The sequence below is a fragment of the Balaenoptera ricei genome, chromosome 11, assembly GCF_028023285.1.
Source record: "Balaenoptera ricei isolate mBalRic1 chromosome 11, mBalRic1.hap2, whole genome shotgun sequence".
Lineage (NCBI taxonomy): Eukaryota > Metazoa > Chordata > Mammalia > Artiodactyla > Balaenopteridae > Balaenoptera > Balaenoptera ricei.
The window spans coordinates 100088148-100112409 of record NC_082649.1 but is presented as its reverse complement, the minus strand read 5'-3'; the positions used below and the strand labels follow the sequence as shown (position 1 = coordinate 100112409).

At 40.8% G+C, this 24262-nt stretch overlaps 1 protein-coding gene across 1 annotated transcript in view; it reads left to right on the top strand.

The window, feature by feature from the left end:
- Positions 1 to 24262, top strand: part of SEC13 (SEC13 homolog, nuclear pore and COPII coat complex component) — a 50152-nt gene that overhangs the window by 8911 nt on the left and 16979 nt on the right. The window contains exons 3-5 of the mRNA XM_059940369.1: positions 2067 to 2182; positions 4878 to 5029; positions 5478 to 5611. Coding sequence (XP_059796352.1) covers positions 2067 to 2182; positions 4878 to 5029; positions 5478 to 5611 — 402 coding nt within the window. The remainder of the gene's footprint in view (positions 1 to 2066; positions 2183 to 4877; positions 5030 to 5477; positions 5612 to 24262) is intronic.

Here is a 24262-nt window from a genome sequence, read left to right as displayed (position 1 = left end):
CTGGAACCTACCTGGCTCTTTGGTGGGGCTAATGGCAGACTCTGGGAGGACTCACACCAAGGAGTACTTCCCAGAACTTCTGCCGCCAGTGTCCTTGTCCTCACGGTGAGACACAGCCACCCCCTGCCTCTGCAGGAGACCCTCCAACCCTAGCTGGTAGGTCTGGTTCAGTCTCCTATGGGGTCACTGCTCCTTCCCCTGGGTCCTGATGCACACACTACTTTGTGTGTGCCCTCCAAGAGGGGAGTCTCTGTTTCCCCCAGTCCTGGTGAAGTCCTGCAGTCAAATCCCGCTAGCCTTCCAAGTCTGAATTCCTCCTCCCATTGCCGGACTCGTAGGTTGGGAAGCCTGACGTGGGGCTCAGAACCTTCACTCCAGTGGGTGGACTTCTGTGGTATAAGTGTTCTCCAGTTTGTGAATCACCCACCCAGCAGTTATGGGATTTGATTGTATTGTGATTGCGCCCCTCCTCCTGTCTCATTGTGGCTTCTCCTTTGTCTTTGCATGGGGGGTATCTTTTTTGGTGAGTTCCAGTGTCTTCCTGTCCATGATTGTTCAGCAGTTAGTTGTGAATCCAGTGCTCTCACAAGAGAGAGTGAGGGCATGTCCTTCTACTCTGCCATCTTGAACCAAACTCCTAGTCAGTCTCTTAACTTTTCTGAGCCAGCCCTGATTTCCTCATAGCTAAGATGGGGAAAAGTATGGATATGCTACCTCTGTCTGTGGGTTCATCTTGGGGAACAGATGAGACAAAGCAGTAATGACTGACGTCTGCATGCTCACTGTGCATCACACCCCATGCTGAATACTTCTCATTTAACCTTCATAACAACCCTCGAAGTCGATGCCATCATTAACTCCACTTAAAGATAAGGAAACTAGGTTCAAGGGTATTAGGGAATTTTCCTAAGGTTGCACAGCAGATAACTTGATATAGGATTTAAATCTCTTAGGTTCTTTGCCCTACTTCCTCCCAAAGTGTGTGATAGCACTCTGCAGGAGCAGTGCTTCTGAAAACACTTGCAGAGAAGCTCTGTCTTAACACCTGCCATGCCTACCTTCCAAGAAGCCAAGACCTGGAATGGTGGAGGGGATTGACCTCCCAAGAAGAATCAGGATGTTTTCCTTGGGTAGGGAGGTGAGGAAGGAATGTTGAAGCAGACGAAATGATTGCTTCCCTTTGAAAGGATGTGATTGCCCCTGATGACCGCAAGAGTGACAGCTAATAGTTCCTGAAACCCCCAAGGTGCAACAGTGAAGAAAGTGTCATCCGTTGGAATAGGCAGGGCCAGCAAACAGGAGGGGCCAGTAAGTACAGTGAGGCAGCAGGTGGATTGGCTCAGAGGAGCCATCGCCCAGATGGAAAAGGAGCTGTGAGCAGGGCCCAGCCCTAGGTCTGGATGGCCAGGCAGCATCGATGACGTCAGTTCATCAGTGATGGGACCAGTGACATTTAAGGCATGAGTGGAGAGTCTGGGGTACTGGGCACACTACTAGGGAAAAGGTCAAGTAGAAACCCAGGAACAAAGGTCCACAAAGGATCCAGGGCCATGGGTGGAGGAAGGAGCCTAATGTCTGAATGGAACCGTGTGTGCAGGCCAGATGTGCATCATGGAGGACCTGACTGGGGCCTGCAGGCAGTCAGTGGCCTGCTTCTTTGGGTCAGCATTAGCCCTGGGTTCTGGCGCTGAGCCAAACCTCCCTGGCAGCCACGGAGCCTCAGAGCACAGTGGGGCGTGAGGAAGGAGGAAGAGGAGGGAAGCTAGGCAATCTTCTTTTCTCCCATACCCTCCCTGCAGAACAGGGTTGGGAAGGACTTCCCCTGTGATGTAAAGGGTCTAAAAGCAGCTGGGTGTGGTTTTTCTTGTCCCTTTCAGAAGGAAATTACCTGTCAGAGAAGTGAGAATGTTGGCATGCTAGCTTCCTGCCCGATAGTGATGGTTCTTTGAGGTTTGATTAATTTCAGGTAGATTCTGGTCCACACTAGACTCAGTCCTGGTGACTGTCCCCCACCCCACGCCCGTCCGCCCAGCCTGCCGGCTTCCCGAGCCGTCCTCTCTTTGCAGCATGACGCCCAGATGGACTACTACGGCACCCGCCTGGCAACCTGCTCATCAGACAGGTCCGTGAAGATCTTCGACGTGCGCAACGGAGGGCAGATCCTCATCGCCGACCTCAGGGGGTGAGTGCAGCCGACCCCGGGCAAGGTCTCAGAGAGTGTTTGGGCTTCTCAGACGTGGCAGGAAGGGCCGAGGGCCAGATCAGAGCAGCCCGCAGTGCAGTCAGCGGAGAGGACACCTGGTCCCAGCCAGCCGGCTGCCCTCATCAGGTATCCCAGGCCGATGGAGCCAGGAGCGAATGCCAATTCTGCCGCCCAAATGCCCACTGGCAGACCTGGGGCGAGGGAGTCAGTTATAGGCTCCCAGAGCCTCCACCCACTCACCCCCAACACAGGCTGCCGCTGTCTCCGCCCAGGTAGAGCCTACTTGCAACAAGCGTCCAGCGGCCACTGCTATTTTCAAAAGTGGGAAACTAGCTTTTTTTTTTTTAAACAAGTTTAGCTACCACATGATCTAAAGTGACTCAAGGCTGGTGATCTAAGAATGTAATAGTAATTATATAACTCCCATAATTCTGCCTGTTTGCCCATGGCAGGTACTCAGTGAATATTTACAAATGTTTGATTTACCTTTCTCGCTGTTGAGATTCTTGAGATCCTGGCTCTCATTTTTGTGGCCGCACGCTAGTGCTTTCCCTCAGTTCACTACCTCAGGTAGATGGGGTTCTTAACCTGGGTACCATGGATCTCCAAGGGTTCTGTGGGTAGAATTCAGGAGGTGGTGAACTGGGAAAGGGAAAAAATTACCTCTTTATTTTCAGTGACTCTGATATTTAGCATTTCCTTCAATTATGGCTATAGGCCAGGAACCACAGTAGTATTCATAGTACCTGTCACTTTGTTACCAATAGGAGTCATAGATTTTTTTTTTTTAATAAATTTATTTATTTATTTATTTTTGGCTGAGTTGGGTCTTTGTTGCTGCATGTGGGCTTTCTCTGGTTGCGGTGAGCGTGGGCTACTCTTCATTGCGACACGCAAGCTTCTCATTGTGGTGGCTTCTCTTGTTGCGGAGCACGGGCTCTAGGCGCGCGGGCTTCAGTAGTTGTGGCTCGTGGGCTCTAGAGTGCAGCCTCAGTAGTTGTGGCACACGGGCTTAGTTGCTCCACGGCATGTGGGATCTTCCCAGACCAGGGCTTGAACCCGTGTCCCCTGCATTGGCAGGCGGATCCTAAACCACTGCACCACCAGGGAATACCGTCACAGATATTTTTATATCACATTACAGTTGTTGTAGCTTTCTCAAAACAGCATTTATGCTTATCACTACTTTGAAGTTAGAATGGTTATTAGACTTGCCACTAGAGTTTGTTACTTAAAGTGTTAACAAAGAAGCACACGTATCACTAATAACATAAATTGTTCTTTAACGTTTTGATAACTGTATATCAATATAATTGAGTTTTCTTTATAATCATAGTTCTATGTATTTTATCCATTATTCTGAGAAGGGACCATAACGTTCACCAGACTGCACAGGAGAAGTTAAGAATCGCTGACAAGTGGGTGTTCAGTACATGTTTGTGAATGGATTAAAAAAGACATAGCTAAGTCAGTAGCCATTTAGGGAGAAAGGCCTAGAAGTTCCACCTCTTCCTGAGTGTCAGGAGTCCAGTGGCTGAGGAGCCGAATGCCGCCTTCCCTGCTCAGTAGCCCGTGGCTGAGCGGAGAGCTCTGAGGATGAGGCCTGGCTGCCAGCACTGGCGGGGGCTGCACGTCTGCTGTCACTCGGTCCTCTGCTCTGTGTTTTTCTTGTGCTCAAAGTATGAAAAATATTGGAGGGTAATAAATTCAGGCCCCCATTCTTTGTTCCCTCAGTTAAAATTATGCTAGTTGTAGGACGTTTGAGTCTACAGGAGTTTCATTAGCAGCTCCTTTGTAGAGACTGGGGATGGACCATTGTCCCAGCTGGAGGGAGGAGAGCTCTGAGTGTCAGCAGTCCCGGGCTGAATGGGTGAGCAGGGAGCAGTGCTCAGAGCTAACAGGCACCAAGCTTGTGTTTTTTCCTTTTCTTGTACCAAGCACTGTTCTAAGCTCTTTACTGAGTTATCACTAACATTTCCCTCATGACCGCCATGTGAAAGAAGTCTTGTTGACATCTCTATTAAGAGACAAAGCCAAAGAGAGGATATGGCCCTGGCCTAAAGTCAAGCAGCTAGTGAGTGTGGAGTGGGTGTGAAAGAGCCTGTCCCATCCCCTCTGTGCCATCCACCTCTTGTATGCTGGGTGCCCCCCGTTCTGAGGGACGGCCCCAGTACAGAGCCTAGCACAGGGTACGTGCTGAGACAGTGAACGCACAGAGATGGGAAGAGAAGAGAGAGACATGCCTTTTGAAAAAGTTAAAAGAGTAGTGGCAAGTATCAAAATGAAATAGTTACTGCCTCCTCAAGAAGGTGACCGTCTGGGAAGATGAGTAGTGATTCATCTACAGATACATCCTGAGCACTTGTGGGGGTGAACCCTGGATCTGTTGGTGACTGTGCTGATGCCAGTAGATGTAGGCTATGCTGGCCACCGTCTGGGGCAGGTGAGGGCTCTGCCGGGTCGGGACAGAGGGGCTGACTCGCCTTCGGCCTCAGGGTCCTCACTGCCCAATGACGGTCCCTTTTGGAGTGACATTATACACAGCTCTCCGTTTTGAAATTTTTAGGCAGTTCTGTCCTGAGAAGCCATTCACTTCTGTCCAAAGCAGTGGCTGGCAGAGCACTGTGGGTTCCTTTGGCCCATTTGAGCGACCTCTGACCCTCTCCCCTTGCAGTCATGAGGGTCCTGTGTGGCAAGTGGCCTGGGCCCATCCCATGTATGGCAATGTCCTGGCATCGTGCTCCTATGACCGGAAAGTCATTATCTGGAAAGAGGAAAATGGCACCTGGGAGAAGACGCATGAGCACACGGGACACGACTCCTCAGGTACACTGAGTGTGGCGGGAGAGGGCGGCGGGCAGAGGGGCCCTGGGGGAGAGGGGGAGTCCTCTGTCTTGGCTAACGCTCGGCTTTCCCCTTGTGATGCTCCTCGTTTGTCCCTTGGGCTTCAGTTGCTTTTCTGTTACTCTGTCCACAGCAGAGGTAAGGCCTTAAGACCTAAAGCCAATCCAAAGCAAAATGAGAAAAGCAAAGACAACATAGCGAGATTTTTGGTTTTTTAAGGTTTATTCATTTTAAGTACTGGCCTTGTTCTCAGATTATAAGATAGGCTTTAGTTTATGATGATGTTAGTGATGGGTTTTTTAAATCTCCTTAATTGACAAAATTACAACCTCCCCCTGGTGATCCCTACAATTTTTTTTTTTAGAAATTTAGTACAACAGTAAGTCTCAGCACTGAAAGTCTGCTCACTGTGCCTCCCTCCTTCCTGCAGTAAACTCTGTGTGCTGGGCCCCCCATGACTACGGCCTGATCCTAGCTTGTGGGAGCTCGGATGGAGCCATCTCTCTGCTGACTTACACTGGGTTGGGCCAGTGGGAAGTGAAGAAGATCAACAATGCTCACACTGTAAGTCACACCCTTCCTGTGTATAGGGGGTAGCTCTGTGGCCTTGCCACGTGTCCCCTGTTCACTCCTTAGAGAGTGGCAGGAACAGTGTCACTGCTGTGCAGTGGGCCAGGGGAGGGGGCCGCTGATCAGACATGCTTGGGAGAGCAGCTCTGAGCCTCTCTGCTCTGAAGCCAGACAGGCTGCATCCAGGGAGGCCAGTTGGCACCAGCCTCATTCAGCCCATGGCAGGGTTGGCACTGGTTCCTCCAAGTCGTGGAGGGCCAGGGCACTGGCCAGGTGGCAGCAGTAGGCTGCCTAACTGCCACTCTTGCTATGGACACCTCAAGTTGACATGGCCTGCAGTGGTCACTGGGACCCCTGGAACTGAGTGGTGGTAAAAATCATCATAGGAATTTCGTTCTCTACTTGTAGTCATTGGACATTAAGGTTAAAACAGTCAGGAAAGCACAGTGGGGCTTCCCTGGTGGCACAGTGGTTAAGAATCCACCTGCTAATGTAGGGGACACGGGTTCAAGCCCTCGTCCAGGAAGATCCCACATGCCGCGGAGCAGCTAAGCCCGTGCGCCGCAACTACTGAGCCCGTGCACCACAACTACTGAAGCCCACGCACCTAGAGCCCATGCTCCGCAACAAGAGAAGCCACCGCTATGAGAAGCCCACACACCACAATGAAGAATAGCCCCCGCTCACCACAACTAGAGAAAGCCCGCACACAGCAACAAAGACCCAACGCGGCCAAAAATAAAATAAAGTAAATTAAGTAAATTTAAAAAAAGAAAGAAAGAAAGCACGGTGGACAGTGAGGTGAAATCTCACATTTATTGAGCGTCTATTGTATGTCATGTAATCCTCTCAAATGTTTGTGAATGAAGGAAAAAATAACAAATGTACAGATTTGCAAGGTAACCAGTCCTCTTCTCATTTTATGATTAGGTAAGTGAGGCTTAGAAAAAGTAAGCGACTTAGAGAAGGTACTGTGCTGAGGTTAGAACCCTGGAATCCATGTACCTTCTGCCTACACAGCAGTCCAGCTTTCATGGCCCCAGCACTTCTGAAAACTACCCAGATGGAAGTCAGCAGCCCCAAGTTTGACACTGTACTTTTGCAGTTCTCAAATTCAGGGGGTCCACAGCCTGCCCAGCCTTCAAGGCCCCAGGAGCCTGTCTCAGGGTCTTGTTACTTGGGACCCTGTGATCCCCATCTGCTGAATAACTTGCAAAACTGAATAGGCTGAGAGGCTTCTGGGAAGATGGTGGGGAATGGCAACATAGTGCTTGAGTCTTTTCCAATCTTTGCATAGAAACCAGCAGAGCAACTAGGTAGCAAAACCAAAACCTCCTGAACAACAGTTAACAACAAAACTGGGTAGCAAGGTATTTCCACAAACTCCAAAATACAAGCAGAGAGCAATGGACCACTGACAACCGCAAGACTGCGAGGTATTGGCGTCCGAGCAGGAGGAAGAAGTAATGCGATGCCTTCCAGCACACCTGAGGAGTACCCCCAGAAGAGCCAACAGGTGTTCACTGGAAAGCATAGCTGGCCGGTTGGTGAACAGCAGCTGTTTGAGAACAGGAATTTTGTACTTTTGTCTGTAACTTTTTTTTTTAATTAAGATAAAATTCACATATCATAAAATTCACCCTTTCTTAGAAGTATACAGTTCTGTAGTTTTTAATATACTCACGAAGTTGTACAGCTCTCACTGCTAATATCCAGATCTTTTTCATCACCCAAAAAGAAACCCCATTAGCAGTTACTGTCCACCCCACCCTACCCCTAGCCCCAAGCAACGCTAATCTGCCTTCTGTCTCTATGGATTTGCCTATTCTGGACATTTCCTGTAAATGGAATTATACAGTATGTGGTCTTTTGTGACTGACTTCTTTCACGTCGCATGTTTTCAAGGTTCATCCATATCATAGCATGTATCGGTGCTTCATTCCTTTTTATGGCTGAATAATATTCCATTGTGTGAATACACACATTTTATTTTGCCATTCATCAGTTAGTGATCATTTTTAGCTATTATGAATAATGCTCCTACAAACGTTTGTGTGTCCGTTTTTGTGTTTTTAACTTTCTTGGGTAACTACTTGGGAGTAGAATTGCCAAGTCATGGAATCTCTGTGTTTAACGTTTTGAAGTACTGCTAACTGTTATCCAAATTAACTGCACCATTTTACATTCCTGCCAGCAGTGTATGAGGATTTCAGTTTCGCCACATCCTTGCCAACACTTGTTGTCTTCTTTTTGATGATAGCCATCCAAGTGAGTGTGAAGTAGTACCTCATCATGGTTTGGATTTGCATTTCTCCAATGACTAATGGTGTTGGGCATCTTTTCATGTGCTTATTGGCTATTTGTATCTCTTCTTTGGAGAACTGACATGGGGCCTGGGGGTTGCAGGACCTCATACCAGGTGAGTGCAGGGAGCCCACCAAAAGAAAGACTAAAGGGACTTGGGGAAATCGGACCCTCATGAGCCACTGGGCTTGCTTCCACAATAGTGCCCCTCGTGAGCAGAGGGACACAGAGCCAGAGAGGGACACACACTGAAAGGAAAGAGAGGATGTAGACCAAAGTGGGGGAGAGGAACAGAGCCAGGAAATCCCAGAAGCAAGCGGTCACATTTGTTACCACTACACAAAAACAGACACTTCTGGACTTAGAAAGGCTCTCCTGAACCTCATTTGATCAGGAAGACTAATTTCACTTAAAAATAACAAAAAAGTATTTGAGGTGAAATCTCGAAAGTTTTTTCCTTTAAGAAAAAATGAATATGCAGAATAACATTCTCACAGGCAGTGAAAGAAAGACATGCCCACAAAAACAGAACCAGTTGTCACCCACTATTTCCAGTCAAGCTAAGAGACTTTTTTTAAATGACATAAGACATTAAAAAATAGCATAAATCAAAAAAAAAATAGCATAAATCAAAATTAGAAAGACTCCGAAGAAATGAGGTGACAGAACTCAGGAAAGAGTTAGAAATTAAAAATTATTTCATAAATAAAGACTAAACTAGAAGGAATACCAGAGCAAATAAACACAACAGATAATGCCGTAGGAGAAATAGTGTGAAAAAGGAAAAAAAGAAAAAATGAAGAAATAAAAAGATCTTGACAAAAAGTGAAGACAAGCAGAGATCAAACGTGAATATTAGGAGTCCAGAAGAAGAAAACAGAACAAATACTAAAAACTGATCAAGAAAACTACCTTAAAATTTAAAACAATATTTGAAACTACATATAGAGCATACCCTATACTTAAGACTACCAACCCAGAATCACCAGCAAAAAGACCTAAGTATAGTGAAATTACTGGCCTTCCAGGAAAAAAAAAAAAAAGTCCTTTGGGCATCTAGGCTAAAGGAGCCATGTAACTTACAAGGGAAACAATTGGATTATCTGGCTTTTCAACAGCAATGATCTGTGCATGAGAAAATGGAGAACACATTTACAATACTCAAGGAAAGAACGTGTGAGCCAAGGATTTATAACTAGCAAAGTTGACTTTCAAGTTCACACAAAGACTTATATACAAAAGTTCATAGCAACTTTAATAGCCAAAACCTGGAAATAATCCAAATGTGTATGAACAGGTGAATGAGTCAACAAATTGTGGTATATCCATACTACAGAAATGCTACCTAGCAATAAAAAGAAATGACTATTGATAAACACAAGATAAATGAATTTTAAAATAATTATGCTGACTGGAAAAAAATCAGACAGAAAGTTCATACTGTGATTTCATAGCATGGAAAAGCAAACTGTAGTGACAGCAGATCAATGGTTGCTAAGCTTGGGGGGTGTGGGCGGCAGAGATGGATTGCAAAGGGATCCCAGGAAACTTGGGGATGATAGATGTGTTCATTCTCTTTTTTACCAATAATTATCTTTTTAATCACTTCTTTTTTTTATTGAGGTATTAACTAATCACTTCTTTTTTTTATTGAGGTATTAACTAGTCGCCAAGCTGTACATCACATCACCATGACTTACTTATTTTATAACTGAAAGTTTGTATCCATTCAGCCAGTCTGTGTCTTTTGGTTGGAGCATTTAATCCGCTTATGTTTAAGGTAATTACTGATATGTATGTTCTTACTGCCATTTTGCTAATTGTTGTGGATTTGTTTTTGTAGGTCTTTTTTCTCCCCGTCCTCTTTTGTTTTTCTCTTGTGATTTGATGACTAACTTTAGTGTTGCGTTTGGATTCCGTTTTCTTTTTTGTGTGTGTATCTATTGTAGATTTTCAGTTTGTGGTTACCATGAGGTTTTGATATAGCGGTCTATATATAAACAAGGTTGTTTTAAGTTGCTGGTCTTTTCATTTTAAATGCATTCCTGCATTTGTCCTCTCCTCTTCTCATGATTGCTGGTTTTGATGTCATATTTGTGCCTGGATGATTTCCTACCTTTACTGTATGTTTGCCTTTACCGGTGAGCTTTTCTATTCGTAATTTTCCTGTTTCTAGTTGTGGCCGTTTTTTCCCGCGCCTAGAGAAGTTCCTCTAGCATTTATTGCAAAGCTGTCTGGTGGTGCTGAAATCTCTTAGCTTTTGCTTGTCAGTAAAGCTTGTGATTTCTCCATCGAATCTGAATGAGAGCCTTGCTGGGTACAGTACTCTTGGTTGTAGGTTCTTCCCCTTCATCACTTTAAATATATTGTGCCACTCCCTTCTGGCCTGCAGGGTTTCTGCTTAAAAATCAGCTGATAACCTTATGGGAATTCCCCTTGTGTGTTATTTTTTTTTTCCCTTGTTGCTTGTAATATTTTCTCTGTCTTTAATTTTTGTCAATTTGATTATTATGTGTCTCAGCCTGTTCCTCCTTGGGTTTATTCTGCCTAGGACCCTGCACTTCCTGCACCTGGGTGACTTTCCTTTCCCACGTTAGGGAAGTTTCCAGCTATTATCTCTTCAAATATTTTCTCAGGTCCTTTCTCTCTCTCTTCTCCTTCTGGGACTCCCATAATATGAAGTTGGTGCATCTAATGTTGTGGCAGAGGTCTCTTAGACTGTCCTCATTTCTTTTCATTCTTTTTTCTTTATTCTGTTCCGTGGCAGTGATTTCCACCATTCCATCTTCCAGCTCACTTAAGCGTTCTTCTGCCTCACTTATTCTGCTATTGATTCCTTCTAGTGTATTTTTCATTTCAGTTATTGTATTTTTCATCTCTCTTTGTTCTTTAGATCTTCTAGCCCTTTATTAAACATTTCTTGTATCTTCTCAGTCTGTGCCTCCGTTCTTTTTCCAAGATCTTGGATCATCTTTACTGTCATTACTCTGAATTCTTTTTTGGGTATATTGCCTATCTCCACTTCACTTAGTTGTTGTTCTGGGGTTTTATCTTGTTCCTTTGTCTGGGACGTATTCCTCTGCCATCTCATTTTGTCTAACTTTCTGTGATTGCGTTTTCTGTTCTGCAGGCTGCAGGGTTGTAGTTCTTCTTGCTTCTGGTGGATGAGGCTGGTCTGAGAGGCTTCTGCAGGCTTCTTGATGGGAGGGACTGGTGGACGGAGCTGGGTCTTGTACCTCTGGTGGGCAGGGCCGGCTGTGGGCTCAGGAAGACTTGGCAGCCTGTATGCTGATGGGTGGGGCTGTGTTCCCACCCTGTTGGTTGTTTAGCCTGAAGCGTCCCGGCACTGGAGCCTATAGGCTGTTATAACTGAAAGGTTGTACCTTTTGACCTCTTTCACCCATATTGCCCATCCCTCATCCCCACCTCTGGAAACCACCAATCTGTTCTTTGTATCCATGAGCTTGGGGGTTTTTATTAATTTCACACGTAAGTGAGATCATACAGTTTTTGATTTTTTCTTTCTGACTTATTTCACTTAGCATTATGCCCTCAAGGACCATCCATGTTGTTGCAGATGGTAAGATTTCATTCTTTTTTATGGCTGAATAATATTCCTCTGTGTGTGTGTACACACCCCACCTATTTATCCATTCATCCATTGATGGACACTTAGCTTGTTTGCATGTCTTGGCTATTATAAATAATGCTGCAGTGAGCGTGGGGGGTGCAGATATATTTTGAATTAAGGGGGTTTTGTTGGGTTTTTGTTTGTTTTTTGGTGTAAGTAGCCAGAAGTGGAATTGCTGGGTCATAAGATAGTTCTCTTTTTCATTTTTTGAGGACCCTCCGTACTGTTTTCCATAGTGGCTGCACCAATTTACATTCTCACCAACTGTGCACAAAGAGGTTCCCTTTTCTCCACACTTGCTGTTCCTTGGCTGTTTGATAATAGCTATTCTTGACAGATGTGAGGTGATATCTCATTGTGGTTTTGATTTGCATTTCCCTGATGATTAGTGATGTCGAGCATCTTTTTATGTACTTGTTGACCCATCTGTGTATCTTCTTGGGAAAACCATATATTCAGATCCTCTGCCATTTTTAAGTTGAATTATTTGGTTTTACTATTGAGTTGTATGAGTTCTTTTATATTTTTGATATTGACCCCTTATTAGATACATGATTTACAAATATTTTTTCCCATTCCGTAGGTTGCCTTTTCACTTTGTTGATGATTTATTTTGCTGTACAGAAGCTTTTTGTTTGATGTAGTTCCCCTTATTTTTGCTTACGTTGCCTTTGCTTTTGGAGTCAGGCCCAGAAAATCATCACCAAGATCAATGTCAAGGAGCTTAGCACCTGTGTTTGCCTCTAGGAGTTTTATGACTTCAGGTCTCACATTCTTTAACCCATTTTGAGTTCATTTTTATGTACAGTGTAAGATAGTGGTCCAGTTTTGTTCTTTTGTTTGTGGCTGTCAAGTTTTCCCAACACTATCTGTTGAAGAGACTGTCCTTTCCCCATTGTATATTCTTGGCTCCTTTATCATAAATTAACTGGCCACATATGCATGGGTTTATTTCTGGGTTCTCTGTTATGTTCCATTGATCTATGTGTCTGGTTGGTTTTTTGTTTGTTTTTTTGTTTTTGTTTTTGGTTTTTCTTTTTTACATTTTAGTGATGGTAGAAAATATCAGGTAGACAAGTAAATTGTAGATAGCCAGTAACAGTGTTGTAAAGAGTATGTGTCTGTTTTTAATGCCAATACCATACTGTTTGATCACTGTATCTTTTTAATAAAGGGGTCTTTTGTGATTCCATACAAGTTTTAGGATTGTTTGTTCTAAACAAACAATTTAAATTTTAGGATTGTTCTGTGAAAAATGGCATTGGAATTTTGATAGAAATTGCATGGAATCTGTAGATTGCTTTGGGTAGTATGGACACTTCAGCAATATTATTTCTTCCAATCCATGTGCACGGATATCTTTCATTTGTGTTGTCTTTAATTTCTTTCATCATTGTCCTCAGTGTACAGGTCTTTCCCCTCATTGGTTAAATTTATTCCTAGGTATTTTATTCTTTTTGATGCAATTGTAAATGGATTGTTTTCATAATTTCTTTTCTGATAGTTCATTGTTAGTGTATAGAAATGCAAGAGATTTTTGTACATTGATTTTGTTTCCTGCAGCTTTATTAAATTCATTTATTATTTCTAACAGTTTTTTTGGTGGAGTCTTGAGGATGTTCTATATATAATATCATGTCACCTCCAAATACTGACAGTTTTACTTTTTCCTTTCCAATTTGGATGGCTTTTATTTCTTTTTCTTGCTTGATTGCTCTGGTTGGGACTTCCAATACTTTAATGAGTAAAAGTGGCAAGCATGGACATCTTTGTCCTGTTCCTGATCTTAGAGGAAAAGCTTTCAGCTTTTCACTATTGAGTATGATGTTAGCTATGGGTTTGTCATATATGGCCTCTATTATGTTGAGGTACATACCTTCTATACCCACTTCGTTGAGAGTTTTATCATAAATGGATGCTGAGTTTAATCAAATGCTTTTTCTGCATCTATTGAGATAATTATGATTTTTATCCTTCATTTTGTTAATGTTGTGTATCACCTGGATTGATTTGTGGGTGGTAAACCAACCTTGCATCCCTGGAATACATCTCATTTGATCATGGTTTATGATCCTTTTAATGTATTGTTGAATTTGGTTTGCTGGTATTTTGTTGAGGATTTTATCATCTTTGTTCATAGTTATTGGCCCGTTTAGATTTTCTGTTTCTTCATGATTCAGTCTTGGAATGTTCTGTGTTTCTAGGAATTTATCCATTACTTCTAGGTTGTCATTTGTTTGCATATTATTGTTCATAGTGGACTCTGATGATCCTCTGTATTTTTGTGGTATCAGTCTGTATTTCATTTATTTCTGCTCTGATTTTTGTTGTTTCCTTCCTTCCACTAACTGGGCTTCATTTGTTATTCTTTTTCTGGTTCCTTGAGATGTAAAGTTAGGGTGTTTTTGAGACCTTGTTTGTCTGTTTGTTTCTTCAGGTGGGTATTTATTGCTATGAACTTCCCTCTTAGAACTACTTTTACTGCATCCCATAAATTTTGGTGTGTTGTATTTCCATTTTCAGTTGTCTGAAAGTATTTTTCTATTACTCTTTTGATTTCTTTGTTAACTCATTGGTTGTTCAGTAACATGTTGTTTATTCTACACATATTTGTGGATTTTCCAGTTTTCTTCTTGTAATTGATTTCTAGTTTCATATCATTGTGGTCAGAAAAGATGCTTGATAGGATTTCAGTCTTCTTAAATTTATTAAGACTTTTTTTGGCCTAACATATGATCTATACTGGATAATGTTCCATGTGTACTTGAGAAGAAAGTATACAGGCATACCATGGAGATAGTGCAGGTTCAGTTCCAGACCACCACAATAAAGCGAATATCACAATAAAGGGAGTCACATGAATTTTCTGATTTCCCAGTGCACATAAAAGTTATGTTTAAACTCTACTAGTCTACTGACTGTACAGTAATATCATCATGTCTAAAACAATGTACATACTTTAATTTAAAAATGCTTTATAGGTGAAAAAGCTAAAACCATCATCTGAGCCTTTAGCAAGTCATAATCTTTTTACATCAGTAACATCAGAGATCACTCATCACAGGTCACCAAAGCAAATGTAATAATGAATAAGTTTGAAATATTACGAGAATTACCAAAATGTGGCACACAGACAGCCAGTGAGTAAATGCTGTTGGAAAAATGATGCCAATTGACTTCCTTGACGTAGGGTTGCCACAACCTTCAGTTTGTGAAGAACTCAGTATCTATCAAGCGCAATGAAACAAGACACAATAAAGTGAGGTATGCCTGTATTCTGCTACTTTTGAATGGAACGTTCTCTATATATCTGTAAAGTCCATCTGGTCTAATGTGTCCTTTAAGGCTATTTTCTGTCTAGATGATCTATCCATTGACATAACCCTACTATTATGATATTGCTGCCTATATCTCCTTTTAAGTCTGTTAGTATTTGCTTTATATATTTTGGTTTTCCTGTGTTGAGTGCATAAATGTTTACAAATGTTACATCCTCTTGTTGAATTGATTCCTTTATCATTATCTAATGCCCTTCTTTGTCTCTTATTACAATCCCTGTATTAAAGTCTATTTTGTCTGATATAAGTATAGCTACCCCAGCTTTTTTGGTTTCCATTTGCACGGAATATCTTTTTCCATCCCTTCTTTTTTCAGTCTGTGTGTGTCCTTAAATTTGAAGTGAGTCTCTTATAGGCAGCATACAGATGGTTCTTGTTTTTTAAATCCAGTCAGTGACTCTATGATGTCTTTTGATTGGAGAATTTAGTCCATTTACATTTAAAGTAATTATTGATAGGTATGTACTTATTGCCATTTTGGTTTTTTCTGGCTTTTTATAGTTCTTTTGCTCTCTTCCTTTGTGGTTTGATGACCTTTAATGGTACGCTTACATTCCTTTCTCATTATCTTTTGTGTATCTACTATAGGTTTTTCCTTTGTCCTTACAATGAAGTTTACATATATAACAATCCATATTAATAGTCTATTTTAAGTTGATTACAACTTAAGTTTGAACCCATTCTAAAGCTCTACATTTTTTAAAAAGATATATATTTTATTTATTTATTTATTTATTTTTTAATCAGTCATCAATTTTATACACATCACTGTATACATGTCAATCCCAATCGCCCAATTTAGCACACCACCGTCCCCACCCCACCGCAGTTTTCCCCCCTTGGTGTCCATACGTTTGTTCTCTACATCTGTGTCTCAACTTCTGCCCTGCAAACTGGTTCATCTGTGCCATTTTCCTAGGTTCCATATACATGCATTAATATACGATATTTCTTTTTCTCTTTCTGACTTACTTCACTCCGTATGACAGTCTCTAGATCCATCCACGTCTCAACAAATGACTCAATTTCGTTCCTTTTTGTAGCTGAGTAATATTCCATTGTATATATGTACCACAACTTCTTTATCCATTCATCTGTCGATGGGCATTTAGGTTGCTTCCATGACCTGGCTATTGTAAATAGTGCTGCAGTGAACATTGGGGTGCATGTGTCTTTTTGAATTATGGTTTTCTCTGGGGATATGCCCAGTAGTGGGATTGCTGGGTCATATGGTAATTCTATTTTTAGTTTTTTAAGGAACCTCCATATTGTTCTCCTTAGTGGCTGTATCAATTTACATTCCCACCAACAGTGCAAGAGGGTTCCCTTTTCTCCACACCCTCTCCAGCATTTGTTGTTTGTAGATTTTCTGATGATGCCCATTCTAACTGGTGTGAGGTGATACCTCATTATAGTTTTGATTCACATTTCTATAATAATTAGTGATGTTGAGCATCTTTTCACATGCTTCTTGGCCATCTGTATGTCTTCTTTGGAGAAATGTCTATTTAGGTCTTCTGCCCATTTTTGGATTGGGTTCTTTGTTTCTTTAATATTGAGCTGAATGAGCTGTTTATATATTTTGGAGATTAATCCTTTGTCTGTTGATTCGTTTGCAAATATTTTCTCCCATTCTGAGGGTTGTCTTTTCGTCTTGTTTATGGTTTCCTTTGCTTTGCAAAAGCTTTGAAGTTTCATTAGGTCCCATTTGTTTATTTTTGTTTTTATTTCCATTACTCTAAGAGGTGGATCCAAAAAGATCTTGCTGTGATTTATGTCAAAGAGTGTTCTTCCTATGTTTTCTTCTAAGAGTTTTATAGTGTCCGGTCTTACATTTAGGTCTCAAATCCATTTTGAGTTTATTTTTGTGTATGGTGTTAGGGAGTATTCTAATTTCATTCTTTTACATGTAGCTGTCCAGTTTTCCCAGCACCACTTATTGAAGAGACTGTCTTTTCTCCATTGTATATCTTTGCCTCCTTTGTCATAGATTAGTTGACCATAGGTGCGTGGGTTTATCTCTGGGCTTTCTATCCTGTTCCATTGATCTATATTTCTGTTTTTGTGCCAGTACCATATTGTCTTCATTACTGTAGCTTTGTAGTATAGTCTGAAGTCAGGGAGTCTGATTCCTCCAGCTCTGTTTTTTTCCCTCAAGACTGCTTTGGCTATTCGGGGTCTTTTGTGTCTCCATACAAATTTTAAGATGATTTGTTCTAGTTCCGTAAAAAATGCCATTGGTGATTTGATAGGGATTGCATTGAATGTGTAGATTGCTTTGGGTAGTATAGTCAGTTTCACAGTATTGATTCTTCCAATCCAAGAACATGGTGTATCTGTCCATCTGTTTGTGTCATCTTTGATTTCTTTCATCAGTGTCTTATAGTTTTCTGAGTACAGGTCTTTTACCTCCTTAGGTAGGTTTATTCCTAGGTACTTTATTCTTTTTGTTGCAGTGGTGAATGGGATTGTTTCCTTAATTTCTCTTTCTGATCTTGCATTGTTAGTGTCTAGGAATGCAAGAGATTTCTGTGCATTAATTTTGTATCCTGCAACTTTACCAAATTCATTGATTAGCTCTAGTAGTTTTCTGGTGGCATTTTTAGGATTCTGTACGTATAGTATCATGTCATCTGCAAACAGTGACAGTTTTACTTCTTCTTTTCCAATTTGTATTCCTTTTATTTCTTTTTCTTCTCTGATTGCCGTAGCTAGGACTTCCAAAACTACATTGAATAATAGTGGTGAGAGTGGACATCCTTGTCTCGTTCCTGATCTTAGAGGAAATGCATTCAGTTTCTCGCCATTGAGAATGATGTTTGCTGTGGGTTTGTCGTAGATGGGCTTTATTATGTTGAGGTAGGTTCCCTCTATGCCCACTTTCTGGAGAGTTTTTATCAGAAATGGGTGTTGAATTTTGTCAAAAGCTTTTTCTGCATCTATTGAGATGATCATATGGTTTTTCTTCTTCAATTTGTTAATATGGTGTCTCACATTGATTGATTTGCATGTATTGAAGAATCCTTGCATCCCTGGGATAAATCCCACTTGATCGTGGTGTATGATCCTTTTAATGTGTTGTTGGATTCTGTTTGCTAGTATTTTGTTGAGGATTTTTGCATCTATATTCATCAGTGATATTGGTCTGTAATTTTCTTTTTTTGTAGTATCTTTGTCTGGTTTTGGTATCAGGGTGATGGTGGCCTCATAGAATGAGTTTGGGAGGGTTCCTTCCTCTGCAATTTTTTGGAAGAGTTTGAGAAGGATGGGTGTTAGCTCTTCTCTAAATGTTTGATAGAATTCACCTGTGAAGCCATCTGGTCCTGGACTTTTGTTTGTTGGAAGATTTTTAATCACAGTTTCAATTTCATTACTTGTGATTGGTCTGTTCATATTTTCTGTTTCTTCCTGGTTCAGTCTTGGAAGGTTATACCTTTCTAAGAATTTGTCCATTTCTTCCAGGTTGTCTATTTTATTGGCATAGAGTTGCTTGTAGTAGTCTCTTAGGATGCTTTGTATTTCTGCGGTGTCTGTTGTAACTTCTCCTTTTTCATTTCTAATTTTATTGATTTGAGTCCTCTCCCTCTTTTTCTTGATGAGTCTGGCTAAAGGTGTATCAATTTTGTTTATCTTCTCAAAGAACCAGCTTTTAGTTTTATTGATCTTTGCTATTGTTTTCTTTGTTTCTATTTCATTTATTTCTGCTCTGATCTTTATGATTTCTTCCCTTCTGCTAACTTTGGGTTTTGTTTGTTCTTCTTTCTCTAGTTCCTTTAGGTGTAAGGTTAGATTGTTTACTTGAGATTTTCCTTGTTTCTTTAGGTAGGCTTTTATAGCTATAAACTTCCCTCTGAGAACTGCTTTTGCTGCATCCCATAGGTTTTGGATCGTCGTGTTTTCATTGCCGTTTGTCTCTAGGTATTTTTTGATTTCCTCTTTGATTTCTTCAGTGATCTCCTGGTTATTCAGTAACGTATTGTTTAGCCTCCATGTGTTTGTGTTTTTTACGTTTTTTTCCCTGTAATTCATTTCTAATATCATAGTGTTGTGGTCAGAAAAGGTGCTTGATAGGATTTCAATTTTCTTAAATTTACTGAGGCTTGATTTGTGACCCAAGATGTGATCTATCCTGGAGAATGTTCTGTGCGCACTTCAGAAGAACGTGTAATCTGCTGTTTTGGGATGGAATATCCTATAAATATCAATTAAATCTATCTGGTCTATTGTGTCATTTAAAGCTTCTGTTTCCTTATTTATTTTCATTTTGGATGATCTGTCTATTGGTGTAAGTGAGGTGTTAAAGTCCCCCACTATTATTGTGTTATTGTCGATTTCCTCTTTTATAGCTGTTATCAGTTGCCTTATGTATTGAGGTTCTCCTATGTTGGGTGCATATATATTTATAATTGTATATCTTTTTCTTGGATTGATCCCCTGATCATTATGTAGTGTCCTTCCTTGTCTCTTGTAACATTCTTTATTTTAAAGTCTGTTTTATCTGATATGAGTATTGCTACTCCAGCTTTCTTTTGATTTCCATTTGCATGGAATATCTTTTTCCATCCCCTCACTTTCAGTCTGTATGTGTCCCTAGGTCTGAAGTGGGTCTCTTGTAGACAACATATATATGGGTCTTGTTTTTGTATCCATTCAGCAAGCCTGTGTCTTTTAGTTGGAGCATTTAATCCTTTCACGTTTAAGATAATTATCGATACATATGTTCCTATTATCATTTTCTTAATTGTTGTCGGTTTGTTTTTGTAGGTCCTTTTCTTCTCCTGTGTTTCTCACTTAGAGAAGTTCCTTTAGCATTTGCTGTAGAGCTGGTTTGGTGGTGCTGAATTCTCTTAGCTTTTGCTTGTCTGTAAAGCTTTTGATTTCTCCATCGAATCTAAATGAGATCCTTGCCGGGTAGAGTAATCTTGGTTGTAGGTTCTTCCCTTTCATCACTTTAAGTATATCATGCCACTCCCTTCTGGCTTGTAGCGTTTCTGCTGAGAAATCAGCTGTTAACCTTATGGGAGTTCCCTTGTATGTTATTTGTTGTTTTTCCCTTGCTGCTTTCAATAATTTTTCTTTGTCTTTAATTTTTGCCAATTTGATTACTATGTGTCTCGACGTTTTTCTCCTTGGGTTTATCCTGTATGGGACTCTCTGCGCTTCCTGGACTTGGGTGGCTATTTCCTTTCCCATGTTAGGGAAGTTTTCCACTATAATCTCTTCAAATATTTTCTCTGGTCCTTTCTCTCTCTCTTCTCCTTCTGGAACCCTATAATGCGAATGTTGTTGTGTTTAATGTTGTCCCAGAGGTCTCTTAGGCTGTCTTCATTTCTTTTCGTTCTTTTTTCTTTAGTCTGTTCTGCAGCAGTGAATTCCACCATTCTGTCTTCCAGGTCACTTATCAGTTCTTCTGACTCAGTTATTCTGCTATTGATTCCTTCTAGTGTAGTTTTCATTTCAGTTATTGTATTGTTCATCTCTTTGTTCTTTAATTCTTCTAGGTCTTTGTTAAACATTTCTTGCATCTTCTCGATCTTTGCCTCCTTTCTTATTCTGAGGTCTTGGATCATCTTCACTATCATTATTCTGAATTCTTTTTCTGGAAGGTTGCCTATCTCCACTTCATTTAGTTGTTTTTCTGGGGTTTTATCTTGTTCCTTCATCTGGTATATAGCCTTCTGCCTTTTCATCTTGTCTATCTTTCTGTGAATGTGGTTTTTGGTCCACAGGCTGCAGGATTGTAGTTTTTCTTGCTTCTGCTTTCTGCTCTCTGGTGGTTGAGGCTATCTAAGAGGCTTGATGGGAGGCTCTCGGGAATATTCTTAGTAGAAAAAAATCTTAATCTAAATGTCCATCTGCTTATATCACAGTCGTTGGTCAGTCAAATCCACAGGGCAGTTCTCCTCAAGCAGCAATCAGGGGTCCATGGAAGCTGTGAAATAGGCCAAGTGGTTCTTACCCAAGTGTGATTGGGCCCTGTATGCTAACACATATATATGGAATCTGCTAGTGTTGGAGGGTCTCCTGCAGAGGTGGGGGGTGGCTGTGGCTCACTGAGTACAAGGACACTGGCAGCAGTTCTGGGAAGTACTCCCTGGCGTGAGCCCTCCCAGAGTCCTCCATTAGCACCACCAAAGAGCCAGGTAGCTATTTTTTATTTATTTATTTACCTATTTATTTATTTTCATCATGCCAGGTCTTCATTGCAGCATGCAGACTTCTTGGTTGTAGCATGCAGACTCTTAGTTGCAGCATGCGGACCTCTTAGTTGTGGCATGCATGTGGGATCTAGTTCCCTGACCAGGGAACAAACCCGGGCCCCCTGCATTGGGAGTGCAGAGTCTTACCCACTGTACCACTAGGGAAGTCCCTAAAGCTCTACATTTTTACCCTCCCCCACCCACCTTTTATGTTTTGATGTCACATTATCATCTTTTTATCTTGTGTATCTTTAATTACTGTAGTTACAGTTTTAATTTTTTTTAACCCTCATAATAGCTTCATAAGCAATTAATCCACTGCCTTTAATATATATTTACCTTATGAGTATAAAACATATGGAAGATTTATACTTTCATATGTTTTCTTGTTACTAATTAGCACCCTTTCTTTTCAGCTTAAAGAAGTCCCTTTAACATTTCTTGTAAGGCCAGTTTAGTGGTGGTGAACTCCTTTAGCTTTTGCTTATCTGGAAAACTATCTTTCCTTTAATTCTGAACAGTAACTTTGCCAGGTAGAGTATTCTTGGTTGGAAGTTTTTTTTTTTCTTTCATCACTTTGAGATTCATTTGTTATCTTGATTGTAGTGATGGTTTTACAGAGTATACTGATGTCAAAGTTCATCAACTTGTGCACTTTATGTTCTGTTAATGTCAATTAGATATTTCTTTAAAATTTGGAGTGTAAAGAATGCAAACTGTTTCCAGTATGCAAGAACTCAAGGACTCTTGTTTCCATGAGCCCTGCCTGAGGTGTCTACTAAAGAATAAGTTTTAGACAACAAAAATGACTAGAAAGACATCCATATAAATATACAGTTAATTGTAAAGAACTAAGACTGAACAAGGTCCTGATCGTGTGCTCTGCTAAGATAGAGTACAACTGTTAAAAAAAACGGTGTGCAGCACAAGCAGCTGATACCATTCACACGAAAACACCCCCCCAAAAAACGGGGGGGGGGGCGATGGGGAGAGCATTGCAAACACTTCTTTTAATGTTATTAGTAATCATATTGACAATATTATTCTGAGACTATTCTGCTATGTGTTAAATGAAATAAATAATTATGTACCAGTGAACATCCCTAGCACCAGAAATACACTTTAAATACAGTTCCTCACTAAAAGAAACCAGAGCTCTTGAGGAAATGGCTGATCCCAGGTCTCAGGCAGGAAGAATACAAACATCTTGTCGTACCAGATAGAAATGATCAGTGACATACTTTTTGACATACTAGGGTTATGTCAAAGGAGCCAACTTGAACAGGCTCACACTGCCAAAGATGGGCAGTTTGAGTGTAAAAAATTAGAATAATGGCAGTGAACTGAAACCCGTCAAATATGCTTAAATCCATGAGTTCATCCTGATATTTAAAAGAGAATCAGTCATCTTTGGAGAATGACAGGGAACTAGTTCAGAAAGAATCAAGCATTTATCTTGCCTTTCTTATCTGATCTGTACCCCTGGGGAAGCAAATATTAATGAGTGAAATTGCCCCTGTCTAGAGTATTCCATGTAATAAATGACAAAGAAATGAATAGAATGACAGTGTCACCATTTTGTAATGCCCAGTGAATTGAGAAAGGCATAAACTATTGACAGGTGATAATAACATAAAAAGAGAGACAGTCTGACATCATGTGCCTCCTGATGAAGGAATACACCACCACCTGTAGTCTTGGCAAAGGGAAGAAACCTGAGTCTGATCCAGTAAGATCAGAAGGGGAATCTATAAATTAGAAGATGCAAGAAACATCAAAAAAATGTTTACTCACACTGGTCAGAATAACCATCATCAAAAAGCCTACAAATAATAAATGGAGAGAGAGTGTGGAGAAAAGGGAACCGTCCTGCACTGCTGGTGGGAGCGTAAATTGATGCAGCCACTATGGAGAACAGTATGGAGATTCCTTAAAAAACTAAAAATAGAGCAACCATACGACCCAGCAATCCCACTACTGGGCATATATCCAGACAAAACGAAAACTCTAATTCCAAAACATACATGCACCGCAATGTTCATAGCAGCACTGTTTACAATAGCCAAGACATGGAAACAACCTAAGTGTCCATCAACAGACGAATGGGTAAAGAAGATGTGGTGTACATATTTACAACGGAATATTACTCAGCCATTAAAAGAACGAAATAATGCCATTTGTAGCAACATGGATGGACCTAGAGATTATCATACAAATGAAGTAAGTCAGACAGAGAAAGACAGATGTCATATGATATCTCTTATATGTGGAATCTTAAAAAAATGATACAAAACAGAAATAGACTCACAGACATAGAAAACAAATTTATGGGACTTCCCTGGTGGTCCAGTGGTTAAGACTCTGTGCTCCCAATACAGAGGGCACAGGTTCGATCCCTGGTTAGGGAACTAAGATCCTGCATGCCGCATGGCGTGGCCAAAAAAAAAAAAAAAAGAAAACAACTTGTGGTTACCAAAGGGGAAAGGGAGGAGGATAAATTAGGAGTTTGGGATTAACAGACACATACTATTGTATATAAAATAGATAACCAACAAGGATTTACTGTATAGCACAGGGAACTCTATTCAATATCTTGTTATAACCTATAATGGACAAGAATCTGAAAAAGAATGTATATGTATAACTCAATTACTTTGCTATACACCTGAAACTAACATGGTATTGCAAATCAACTGTATTTCAATAAAAAAGAGAATATTGCAATTTAAACAAAATTTTAAATGGCAAAACTAAACTAGTGCCTAGGGATGCACATTTGGGTGACAAAGCTAAAAAATAGACATTAGAAATCAGAATAATGGTTACTTACAGGGGAACAGAGGGGCTATGATTCAGGTAGGACATAAATGATAGGGCTTCTTGGGTAAATGGTAGTTTTATTTCTTGACCTGGGAGTGATTACAAGAGTGCTTTAGAGTAATTCATTAATCCATATATTTACTTTGTGTGGTTTTCTGAATCTGTGCCCTCCCTTCATATGTTTGGAAAATGTTCTGTTTGTTAAATTCCTGAGATTCCCTAATTCCTTCTTTAAATACCTGTTGCTGAAAAATACATGCACTGTTAGGAATCCTTGAAGAAGAGTTCTGGGTGGCTAATCCTTAGTTCATTAAAACAGCTGCCCTGCATAATCCAGTCCTGAGAATTGGAG